Source organism: Mustela erminea, chromosome 17, assembly GCF_009829155.1.
Source record: "Mustela erminea isolate mMusErm1 chromosome 17, mMusErm1.Pri, whole genome shotgun sequence".
NCBI lineage: Eukaryota > Metazoa > Chordata > Mammalia > Carnivora > Mustelidae > Mustela > Mustela erminea.
The window spans coordinates 36,818,290-36,830,865 of record NC_045630.1 but is presented as its reverse complement, the minus strand read 5'-3'; the positions used below and the strand labels follow the sequence as shown (position 1 = coordinate 36,830,865).

At 44.0% G+C, this 12,576-nt stretch overlaps 1 protein-coding gene across 1 annotated transcript in view; it reads left to right on the top strand.

Annotated features, from left to right (window-relative positions):
- KCNH1 (potassium voltage-gated channel subfamily H member 1) overlaps nucleotides 1-12,576 on the top strand; it is a 368,462-nt gene that overhangs the window by 11,353 nt on the left and 344,533 nt on the right. The window contains exons 3-4 of the mRNA XM_032317554.1: nucleotides 344-405; nucleotides 9,406-9,512. Coding sequence (XP_032173445.1) covers nucleotides 344-405; nucleotides 9,406-9,512 — 169 coding nt within the window. The remainder of the gene's footprint in view (nucleotides 1-343; nucleotides 406-9,405; nucleotides 9,513-12,576) is intronic.

Below are 12,576 nucleotides of genomic sequence, written 5' to 3'. Positions count from 1 at the left end.
AGGTGGTTTTTTACTTGAGAGCCACAGGGTTGGCTGCTCGGTGAGTTGATGGAGGAGGGCGCCTGTTGGAGGCTGAGTGAACTTTTTCACTCACTGAAATAGCCTTTTGGTTACTGTTCCAGTTTTTCTAACATGCCCTTCCTGCCTCGTGCGGCAGCTCGTGTTTCAGGGTGTGAAATCTCTCCAGGGACCTGTGGGGCCCTGTTAGCCCCTTCTGTGGCCAGATTCCTCTGGAATTTTGAAATTGTGGTTTCCTGTGCTGCACGTTTACTCCCCATCTACTTTTCATCTCCCGGAAACAGAGTTCATGCCTTCTCTTTGTTGTTGTGTGTATTCCTTTCAGTTTCAAGCTGTCATTCCAGAGCGAAGAGATACGCGGCGTGATCCATCAGCCATTTCGAAGTGGTAACTGATACCTTCTGAAGACCAAGGATTCCCTCAACTCTAGTCATTCTCCCTCTGTCAGATGAAATGACACCTGACGTTTTTCCCACCTAGCGAGCACAGCCAGGGATTGTGCTCAGGCTGGACTTTCAGAGTGTGCCATTTTTCTCTGTTGTTCTTTTTTTTTTTTTTTTTTTTTTGACAGAGAGAGCAAGAGACACAAGCAGGCAGAGCAGCAGAGGGAGAGGGAGAAGCAGGCTCCCCACTGAGCAGGGAGCCCGATGTGGGGCTCGATCCCAGGACCCTGGGATCATGACTTGAGCCGAAGATAGTTACTTAATCAACTGAGCTACCTAGGTGCCCCTCTCTGTTCTTGACAATGACAGAACTAAAACAATTTAGTGATGACTTTGATGTTCTTTATTCAAGAGAAAAGCAGTGCATGGACTGGGGGAGTGCCGTGCCTCACAAGTGGCAGAGGCTCTTCTGGAGGGATTCGAGGGCAAGAGCAGTTTTTATAGAAGAGGCAATGTGGAAACAGGGCAGCACGATGGCTTAGGAGGTCAGGGGGTTTCCTCACAAGACTAAAAGGTTTTGTTTTCTAAGTAAGGTAGGCTAACGACAGCTGAGTTGGACGATTGGGATTGGTGTTGTGAGGTGTCCTTGACAGTGAGGTGTAAGTGGGCTAACTTAAGTTTACATTTGTGACACGGACTGGGAGACTGGTGCGGCCACCATTTTGTGGGTCCCAGCGTATGAATTAGCTATCTCTCTCCCCAACTTCCCAATCCCTGCTTTCCTGTTGTCTCTAGTTATGCCTTCTCTTTGAATTTTCTGGTTTTCTTCTTTTTCTCTATCTCCCTCTGGCTCTTGGTCTCTGTCTCTCTCCTCAGTCTCTCCTGCATGCTCTTCCATTGGGCTTCTGTTCTCTGCTCACTCACTCTCTAGGTCTTGCTGTAGGTATCTTGCTCTTGGGTGCCCATTCTCCAGCTGCGACTCACACTCTAGTACTCCCTGTTGGCTGTCTTCCATCTCCCGCACCCCTCACCAATACTCCCTGTCCTCCCATTCCCTCTTTCTCTCCTCTCTCCTTCTGTCCTTCTGCTCATCTCGCCCTACTGCTGCTTGCCACCGATTGTCTCTGTTTTCTGTCTCTGCTGCTCTCTGCATTTTGTCTACATCCCCGAGTGTCTGTCTTGCTCTCTGCCACCTGTGTTCATCACTGTCTGTCATCTTGCTCCATCTCATTCCTGTCTCTCTTTGACTGTAGTCTCTGCCTCCATCTCTCCATCTCTGCCTCTGTCTGTCTGCCTCTTTTGGTCCAGTCCTCTCCTCACCTGCCTCAATAGATCTCTTCTGTGTATCCATCTGAGTGCCTTGCTTCTCTCCCAAGACCTCCGTTCTCCATTTACTGACTAGCACGTGCAGGATCAACTGTTTAGACCTCTTGGCCTTATTGTCTTAGTTTTTGTTCCGAGAGATTCTAATTGACCCAGCCCTGCCTATGCGTTGGTTGGGCAGTTGTCCCCTCCTGGTCTCGTGTGCTGTGACTGGGACCTGGGTGGGCGATGGGGAGGGTAGGGAGTTATGTGATGTGTAGACTGTGGTAGGTACAGCTGGGCAGGGGAGGTCAGCAGAGCTTTTAGACACACAGCTATGTCCCCTGTACTCCTTCTGTGTCTGGGACAATGTAGATACTCCAGTATTTGTCGTATTAAACTGAGCTGCTCTGAGATTCCTTCCATTTACCTTGGTACTATACTTTAGCTTCACTGAGCTGTTTACCAAGAAAGTTCTAGAGATTTTATTTATTCATTTGTCAGGGAGAGAGAGAGAGAGAGAGAGAGCACAAGCAGGGGGAGCAGCCAGCAGGGGGAGAAACAGGCTCCCTGCTGAGCAAAGAGCCTTATGTGGGACTTGATCTCAGTACCCTGGGATCATGACTTGAGCTGAAGGCAGACGCTTAACTGTCTGAGCCAGCCAGGTGTCCCACCAAGAAAGTTTTAAAATAACACAGGAGGCAAATGTAAAACTAATTAAAAAAAGAATTTTCTAACACTATATAATATTCTATACTGCTTACTTTGAGTTACCTTTTTTTTTTTAGTTCTGGGAATGAAATTTTTACATGTTCTTCAATGATGGTCAATGAGTTTTGTTTAAAATGCCTATAATATGTATAGATATGCATTAAAAATTATCTTGACTATAAAAAGAATAAAACACCTACTTGATTAATCTGTTTCACCATTTGTTAGCAACTGAGGACACCAATATATATTTCTTCCCAGTAATTCAACATATCACTGACCGCTTATTTATTATGTAAACAATCATTGAATCATAAAAAATCTACACTTTTAACACAATTTCATGGGGTTTTGTTCCCTTCCTTCCTGCTTATACAACTGATTCATCTGTTTTTATTGTTTTAAAATCCTTTGAGTGAAGGTAGAGGTCATGTTTCTGAAACCATGTACTTAGAGGTAACTACCCAGTAAACAGAGTTTTGAGTTTGCTCTTCAGACTGAAGCCTCTCTTTCCATTGTAATTTACTGACTTAATCAAAGTGTATTTATGGGGGTGCCTGGGTGGCTCAGTGGGTTAAAGCCTCTGCCTTTGGCTCAGGTCATGGTCCCAGGGTCCTGGGATCGAGCCCCACATTGGGCTCTCTGCTCAGCATGGAGCCTGCTTCCCTGCCTCTCTGCCTACTTGTGATCTCTGCCTGCAAATAAATTTAAAACAAAATCTTCAAAGTGTATTTATGTAGAATATTAAAGTTAGAGGCAAAACAAGTGATTATCGAATTTCTTGGGAGTTTGATTTGTAATGTGCCAATATTGGGCCCTTTATAATTTAGACGAGTCATTTTCATGGAATTTTATTGTTGAAAAACACAAAAGAGTTAGAACATGACTTCTGCTGGTATTAAGATTTTAGGTATTTTATGTAGGTGTGTCCTACTGACCTAGCTCTTATTTCTTTTTTAAAGATTTTATTTATTTATTTGACAGAGAGAAATCACAAGTAGATGGAGAGGCAGGCAGAGAGAGAGAGAGAGGGAAGCAGGCTCCCTGCTGAGCAGAGAGCCCAATGCGGGACTCGATCCCAGTACCCTGAGATCATGACCTGAGCCGAAGGCAGCGGCTTAACCCACTGAGCCACCCAGGTGCCCCTAAGGAAAAATATTTTTATTTATTTATTTGAGAGAGAGCTCGAGAGCAGCAGGTTGAGGGAGAGGGAGAAGCAGGCTCCCTGGTAAGCAAGGAGCCCAATGTAGGGCTCGATCCCAGGCCCTTGGGATCATGACCTGAGCCAAAGGCAGCCGCTTAACTGACTGAGTCCTGCAGGCCCCCCAGAAAAAGATGATTTTACTCAAACTACTTTTTTGTAAGCACGCTGATATCCTTAGTGATCTGTAACAGTGAAAGTATTCCAAAGATGTGTTCCCTTCTAAGAAAAATACCTCTAGTTCTTAGAAGCATATTGTGAAATTTATATTGTAGGCCTCTAAATAACCAGTGTGCGCAGGGAACAATAATACATCACCATGAACTGTTTGCTGGATATAGCTTTTATCTGTGTGATGGCCCAAACTGAGTCACTTGCTAAGTCATTGCTTAGTTAGTCTCTCCTTTTTTTTTTTTTTTTTTGTACTAATGAGGGTGAAAAGCAAATTTCTAATAATTTCTTTTTAGAATATCTCTGTGTTATGCTTTAGGAGCAAATGGTAGGTTTGGAATGATGCTCTTTTAACGTGGTGTGACTTGGCTCATGCCCCATCAGCTGAAGAAACTTTACATGCTGTGGGGAGGGGAGCCTTTCAAATTTTAAGAGAGTATTTATTTTATTGTACAAACTGGAGGAAAACTGTGGGCTGAGGAAGGTTGAATTTGGGAAACCTCACATTTAACTGCATGGGTTCTTACAGCTAAAGACTTTCAGGGGGTAAAAAGGCATAAGGGGGAGGCAGTAGAATCTATCTAATTTGCATCAAAGACCTGGAGATACAGGGAACTTTCAGATGAGAGCCAATGAATAAATCATGGCACAGGCAGCCAAGTGGAACCTACACATTTTCCTGAACAAGGTAGGGGGGACCTGATCAGTTCACAGACTACGATTCTGGAGGTAGACTTTGGTGCTTCCCACTGGCTGACTGGAAGTCACACATTCCATGTGCAAAAGCTATGTGTACGGGGGCACTTGGGTGGCTCAGTCGTTGAAGATCCAACTTGATTTCCACTTGGGTCATGATCTCAGGGTTGTGGGATCGAGCCCCATGTCAGGCTGCATGCTCAGCACTGAGTCTGCTTGTTCCTCTTCCTCTGCTCCTCCTCCTGTGTTCTCTCTCTCTCTCTCAAATACGTTCAAATAAATAAATAAATAAAATCTTTAAAAAATAGCAGAGTATGTATAATCAAGAGCATATGTCTTACTTGGATTTTACAGATTCAAAAGACACACACACGTGGGTATTTTCTGTATATATAAGCTGACCTACCAACATGTGATTTCTGTCTACCATAGACTCCCTTGAAAAATGGTACACTTTTACAGGGTTATGGCTCATCATATCACGTATCCAAATCCAGGCAGTTCTGCTGAGCAAATGCTCTGTACAACATGGTTCACCTGAAATGTGTCACTTCCCGCCGAGTTGAGTTTAGAAGGTATTTCTGCTCCTTTTAAAGTGACCTAGACTCTACAGAGTCCAGCATTTAGAGAAGGGATAGTTCATGGTGATAACTGGTTGATGACAAGGGTCGGTAGGTTGCAGGTTGCAGAAATGCCGTCTGATTTGTGCTTTATTATGAATCCAGTCACTTAGGAGTCAGATTTTATTGCTACCAGAAGAAGAAAACTTGTAGATCACCTCCACTGAGACCCAGAGAGCTGAAGTGACATACCCACACGGCTCATGAGGGACAACACTGCCAATAGTACCCAACTTATTGTGTCCATGATTGTTCTTTCAGATGGTGCTCTGGGGACCTAGGGGTTGCTGGGGAAGGGTGGATTAATAGGGTGACTTTCACCCTTTTTCTCCCATTGGTTTTCATTGTTGACTAGGTTCCTTGGTGCTTCTCCATAGAATCTCATGGCCTCTGTCTTACTAGATGCCCTCTGCTTGTAGAATGTCCATGTGGTGTCTCTAGTAGTATAGCTCAGGGGTCACCTGGCAGCTCAGCGTTCCCAAGAGTGCAGAAGCAGATGCTTCCAGACCTTCAGAGCTTAGGCCTGGGTTTTTGGCATAGCAACCATTCTACTGCAGGCTGTTGGTCAAAGCAAATTGCAGACCCACCCAGATTCAAAGGGGAGGAACTAAACCAGGGCATGAATGCAGGGAGGCATGGTTTTTTGGGGGCTACCAGTGTAATCTCAACTATTTATAGTGATACTTTGTTCCAGATCTCAGAGTCATGGAAGGGCTGGTCTCTACTAAATAAATAAATAAATATTTATTTATTTATTTCTCCCCCCTCCCCAAAAGAAGAGAGAAAGTGAAAAGGACTTAACAAAGCACCCAGAGTGTTCTGGAGGGGATCATATTGCCTCTTCCTTTGTAGATATTTTATAAAGACTCTCATCAGTGCAATTTGGCAGAGTCAGGAGGCAAGAAAGCAGATGATCTCTGAACACCTTTTGGGATTTTGGAGCTTTAATCCATGTTAATGTGTTCGAGCCCATTTAACCTTCATTCCTCCAGTTTTTACCCAAGTAAAGGTTGTCTGAAGGAGCCACCTGAAAGTCAAAATACGGTATCAGCTTTATGACTATTAAACCAGATTTTGGAGAACATACAATGCCACCAGTTTCCCTCCTCAACCCCGGGCTTTGACTTCTAGACCAGGAGTCACTGCCCTACTCCTAGAGGAAGAAGCTGAAGATGACAGAGCAGAGGGCTGGCAGGACTGTCCAACTAGGTTTTTCTTCATTTTTTTTTTTTAAAGTAGGCTCGGCACCCAGCATGGAGCCCCATGCAGGGCTTAAATTCGCAATGCTGAGATTAAGACTTGAGCTGAGATCAAGAGCAGGATGCTTAACTGACTGAGCCACCCAGGCCCTCCCCCCACTGCAAGCTGAGACAGATAGCTCAGGCCCTCACTCCCCCAGCCACACCAGGCACAGGCAAGTCTGAGGTCAGTACACATAGTGGATTCTTCTTGCTTTTGAGATGCCTACTGATAGCTTGACCAATCTACTGGTAGGCAGGTATAAGTGAGGGGGGTGAAGAAAGGGATCAAAGGATTCATTGTAACATTTCTTTCTGGGCATGGGTACCTACTCCTTCCTCTCAGTGAAAGCCCCAGGTGTGGAAAGATAAATGTTGCCTTTGTGAAATCTGTTTATCAAAATAGAGCTTTATGGGGCGCCTGAGTGGCTCAGTGAGTTAAAGCCTCTGCCTTCGGCTCCGGTCATGATCTCAGGGTCCTGGGATCGAGCCCCGCATGGGGCTCTCTGCTCAGCGGGGAGCCTGCTTCCTCCTCTCTCTCTTTGCCTGCCTGTCTACTTGTGATCTCTGTCTGTCAAATAAATAAATAAAATCTTAAAAAAAATAGCTTTATAGAGGTACTGTATTCTACCCAACTTAGAGTCCTGGAGTACTACCAAGGACTTTGAGGGAGCTGCAGAATTTATGAGCTATGGGTCCGCTGATTCCGTTAAAGACTTTTGTAGAGCATCATACAGTTAAAAGCATTGGCTGTGGTGTTTGTGATGGTTAATTTTTTTAAAAAGATTTTATTTATTTATTTGACAGAGAGAGATCACAAGTAGGCAGATAGGCAGGCAGAGAGAGAGGGGGAAGCAGGCTCCCTACTGAGCAGAGAGCCCAACGCAGGGCTCGATCTCAGGACCCGGAGACCATGACCTGAGCCAAAGCCAGAGGCTCAACCCATTGAGCCACCTGGGTGCCCCTGTGATGGTTAATTTTATGTGTCAGCTTGATTCAGTTACAGAGTGTGGAGATATTTGGTCAGATACATTCAGAGTGTTTCTATGAGGGTGTTTTTGGATGAGTGTAACATCGATTTTATTCATTTATTTTTATTTATTTATTTTTAAAGATTTTATTTATTTATTTGACAGAGAGAGATGACAAGCAGGCACAGAGGCAGGCAGAGAGAGAGAGGAGGAAGCAGGCTCCCTGCTGAGCAGAGAGCCCGATGCGGGGCTCGATCCCAGTACCCTGAGATCATGACCCGAGCCGAAGGCAGCGGCTTAACCCACTGAGCCACCCAGGCGCCCCTATTCATTTATTTTTAAAAAATATTCCACCAGCCTTTTTCTTTTCTTTAAGATTTTATTTATTTGTTTGTCAGAGAGAGAGAGAATAAGCACGCACAAGCAGGAGAGCCCAACGCATGGCTCCATCTCAGGACCCGGAGACCATGACCTGAGCCAAAGCCAGAGGCTCAACCCATTGAGCCACCTGGGTGCCCCTGTGATGGTTAATTTTATGTGTCAGCTTGATTCAGTTACAGAGTGTGGAGATATTTGGTCAGATACATTCAGAGTGTTTCTATGAGGGTGTTGTTGGATGAGTGTAACATCGATTTTATTCATTTATTTTTAAAAAATATTCCACCAGCCTTTTTCTTTTCTTTAAGATTTTATTTATTTGTTTGTCAGAGAGAGAGAGAATGAGCACGCACATGCAGGGGGAGCAGCAGGCAGAGGGTGAAGCAAGCTCTCTGCTGAGCAAGGAGCCCAATGTGGTTCTTGATCTCAGGACCCTGGGATTGAACTGAAGGCAGATGCCTAACCAACTGAGCCACCCAGGTGTCCCTGAGCGTAGTACTTATTTTTTATTTTTTATTTTTTTTTAAAGATTTTATTTATGTATTTGACAGAAAGAGATCACAAGCAGGCAGAGAGGCAGGCGGCGGGGTGGGGGGAGCAGGCTCCCCACTGAGCAGAGAGCCTAATGTGGGGCTCGATCCCAGGACCCTGGGATCATGACCCAAGCTGAAGGCAGAGGCTTTAATCCACTGAGCCACCTAGGTGCCCTGAATGTAACATTTAAATCAGTTGACTGAGTAAAGCAGATTGCTCTCCCTAATGTGGGTGGGCTTCATCTAATCAGTTGATGGGCTGAATAGAATAAAAAGCTGACTTTCCCCCTGAATAAGAGGGAATTTCTTCTGCCTGACTACTTTTAAGCTGGGATATTGGTTTATTCCTGCCTTTGGCTTTGAAATGAAACATTGGCTCTTCCTCAGTCTAAACCATGAGCTCTCCTTATTCTTAGGCCTTTAGATTTGAACTGGAACTGCACACCATTGGCTTTCTTGGGTCTCCAGCTTGCCAATTGCAAATCTTGGGATTTGTTATCCTTCATGATCACACGAACCAATTCTTTATAATAAATCTCTTTCTCTTGTTACACACATGTGCACACATGCACACTTCCTATTAATTTTGTTCCCATGTACTCTGATACAGTGTTAGGCAGTCCCCATTCTACTAGATATATGGCCTAGGAAATGTTTTGTCAATTTAGTACCTTTTTGCAATATTTATAAAAATGAGTTAATACTAGTGTCTGCTTACCTCAGGGAGTAATGACCCAATGACTATTAAAACATGCAGTCTTGATGGTGATGATGCCCTTTGCACCAATGAAGAATGGCAGATTTCCTAACATTTCTCAGTTTAAAATCTGAAAAAGTTTTTTTTTAAATTTAATTATTTTTATTAACATATAATGTACTATTTGCTCCAGGGGTACAGGTCTTTGAGTCATCAGGCTCACACATTTCACAGCACTCACCAAAGCATATACCTTTCCCAGTATCCCATCACCCAGCCACCCCATCCCTCCTCCCCCACACCCCCTAGCAACCCTCAGTTTGGTTTTTGAGATTAAGAATCTCCCGATAGTGGAGGTTTTCATTAAGTGTGTGTGTGTGTTCATTCCACATAGCACAGTGCTAGGTATAGGACAGATGTTTAACATGTGCTGGTACAATACTCAGTATTTGTTAAACTAACTTGAGCTTTTTGGTTGATTTGCAGTTTTATGTATGGGGAGCTGACCGATAAAGACACAATTGAAAAGGTGCGGCAAACGTTTGAGAACTATGAGATGAATTCCTTTGAAATTTTGATGTACAAGAAGAACAGTGAGTATTCAAACCATTCTGAACCATACCTTTATGTGCTTCCCATAGTAAAAGAGGTGCTCTTCCTCTGTTGTCTTGCATCTTCTTCTCCCCCACCAGCTAAATGTTGTTTCATGAGGCTATTGTGTATGTTGGGATAAATGGTGTAGATTGCTGAGTTACACTCTTCTTTATGGAACTCTTTTTTTTTTCAAGATTTTATTTATTTGAGAGAGAGCATAAGTAGGGGACAGAGGGTTAGGGAGAAGCAGTCTTCCCGCTGAGCAGGGAGCCAGACATGGGGCTCCATCCCAGCACCCTGGGATCATGACCGAAGCAAAGGCAGATTCTTATCTGACTGAGCCACCTAGGTGCCGCCTAATTAAGACTTCTTGATCTTGGGGCACCTGGCTGGCTCAGTCAATAAAGCACATGTCTCTTGATCTTGAGGTTATAAAATTGACCCTGATGTTGGGTGCAGAGATTACTTAAAAATAAAATCTTAAAAAAAAGAACTCTTGATCTCTTTCTGCCAAGGTAATGTTTTCCTTATTGGTTTACTTATGGTGAGCTGCTAGCTGCAAACACTTGTAGACTTTAAGGCTTCTTGGGGGAAAGGAAGACATGGGACAGTGACTCTGGCCAGATCATCTTTGAGTCCATCCTCCACAGTACCTAGCACAGCAGGTGACCCCAGGAGATGCCCTGTTGGGGAAGGAGATTAAGAGCACACGTATCTGGATGAGTACTGAGTATTGTATAGAATTGTTGATCCACCATGTTGTACACCTGAAATGAATATAATCCTGTATGTTAATTATAGTGGAATTAAAAAAAAATAGTTTCTGAATAAAATTTTCTTCTCCTGACGTCCTTACTTTTCTGACAGAGATGGTATTAATATTCAGAGTAGATTGTGAATTTGTATTTGTTTTGGCTACAGTTACTTCCATGGAGTATGTTAATGATGAATTTTGGTCAATAGCCGTACACAGGTATAAAACTCACTTTTCCCTCCTGAGGTTTCCTATCGAATGGAGACAAGCTGTGTTGGAAGTATGGGACAGTGGGGTATATGGCCATAGCAGGTTCCAGAGATGTCTAATAGTGCTGTGATTTGGTTTTATAAAATGATTTTGTCTGTAAAGCTTTCTGTTCTTTATATGTAGGATTGAATGGCAACTCATAGATTCAACAGAATGTTTCCAGAGTGGCCCAGATAGCCCATGAGATTACGTGTTTCTCTTGGTGGCATATTCAGAGTGATACATTTGGCTCTGAAAAGCAAAAGTCACACTTTTTTTCTTTTTTAAGATTTTATTTATTTGTTTGACAGACAGAGATCACAAGTAGGCAGAGAGGCAGGCAGAAAGAGAGGGGGAAGCAGGCTCCCCACTGAGCAGAGAGCCTGATGCGGGGCTTGATACCAGGACTCTTGATCATGAGCTGAGCCCAAGGCAGAGGCTTTAACCACTGAGCCACCCAGGCGCCCCAAGGGCACACATTTTTTCTGGAAGGAGCTGGAGATTCAGTCTGGACTGTTGGAGCAGACAGCTGAGAGCGCTGTTTGCTTGGTGCCGTGGGCTAATGTTGATCTGAGAGACTGGCTTGGGGCATCAGCTAAGCCAAGAAGGTTGGTTCTGAGGCTTTCACACTAGCATGGAGTCTTGCTCTATCCCCCTCCTTCAGCCAGCAGGTTGAGTTCCTCCTGGCAGTAGAGGAACAGTGGGAAAGACTGAATGGCTCTGTGCTGGTCCTCTACCATGGTGACCACAACCCAGAGCACCAGCTCTTACCAGGAGCACACTTGCCTTTTTGTGGGGAGGAGGGGCACTGTCCATGTGCCCCAAGCTAATGGAGTAAGTTCTAGGTTTTCTACCCTGTGAGCTTTGTATACTGAGCAGTTGGATTTCCCCTTGACATGGCATACTAATTGGATAGGTGTGTCACAAAAATAATTCTTTGCATTTATATTGTGCTTTAGAGTTTTTAAGCTTCATTAGACTATGCATTTAACTTGCTGAAATTATATGTGTTTGGCACCAAAGCGAGAGAAGAGGAAACTTAATTTAAATTGAGTCAGTGATTTCATTTGTTGTACCCGTTAGGGAGCGTGTACCCCAGAGGAAGTGTGCAATGGGGGAGGAGAATCTGCTGTTCCCGCAGCTGCCTCTGGGGCTGAAGACCTTGTATTTATGAGTGTCTCGTTGCCTTGAAGGTGATTCTTACAGCTGACATTCTGTGCTTGAGGCAGACCTGGCCCATGCATGTAAGCCAATTGGTTCAACTAATGTTCTACAAAGAACCAGCATCTCTTTCCTGCTTTGAGGTTGTGGGAGGGGTATTGAGAGATGTGTGCTAGTCTCCAGGGCAGCATGTCAGCCTTGGGATGGGGTTCTACTTCTGGGTGGTGGGAAAGAATTTTCTAGAGTAATTGTGGTCATATGCAATTTTTTCCTTATGCTTTGGCTTGAGAAAATAAACATTGTGGAAAATAGGACTCCACTCTATTTTAAAATGTTGATTCTTGAAGCCCCACAAAGTAGACATGGCTGATGTTATTTATGCCCACTGTATAAGAAGTTAAATTCCTAATTCAAGGTCACGTGGAGCCAGGACTTGGTTTCCAGTGTCCTGGCTATTCTTCCAAGGCTGTGAGTAAAGGCAGGACCACCGTGTATGGTTGTGGAGGCTATTCACTAAATAGAGGACAACTAGAAACCAACTTACGGTTTGCTTCCTGAATCCTCCATACACCATAGCCTAGCCTTACCTCTGTGCTGAGGGAGGAACTTCTCTTTCTGATTTACACAAAGATGTCTAGAAAGCTAGTGGGAATTCCATACAAGGCTAAGCCTGAACGGAAAACCGGAAGCATGAAATTGATGCCAATAATGTTTGTTTCTTCCTAGGACCTCCATATCCCATCCTATCCTAAGGAATTTAGAAATTTTAAATTATATATTCCGCCTGAGAATTTTACATTTACATTGAATTCTGTGCTTAAAAAAAAAGATTCTATTTATTTATTTGAGAAAGAGAGAGCACAAGTTGGGGGGGAAGGACAGAGGCAGAGGGAGAAGTA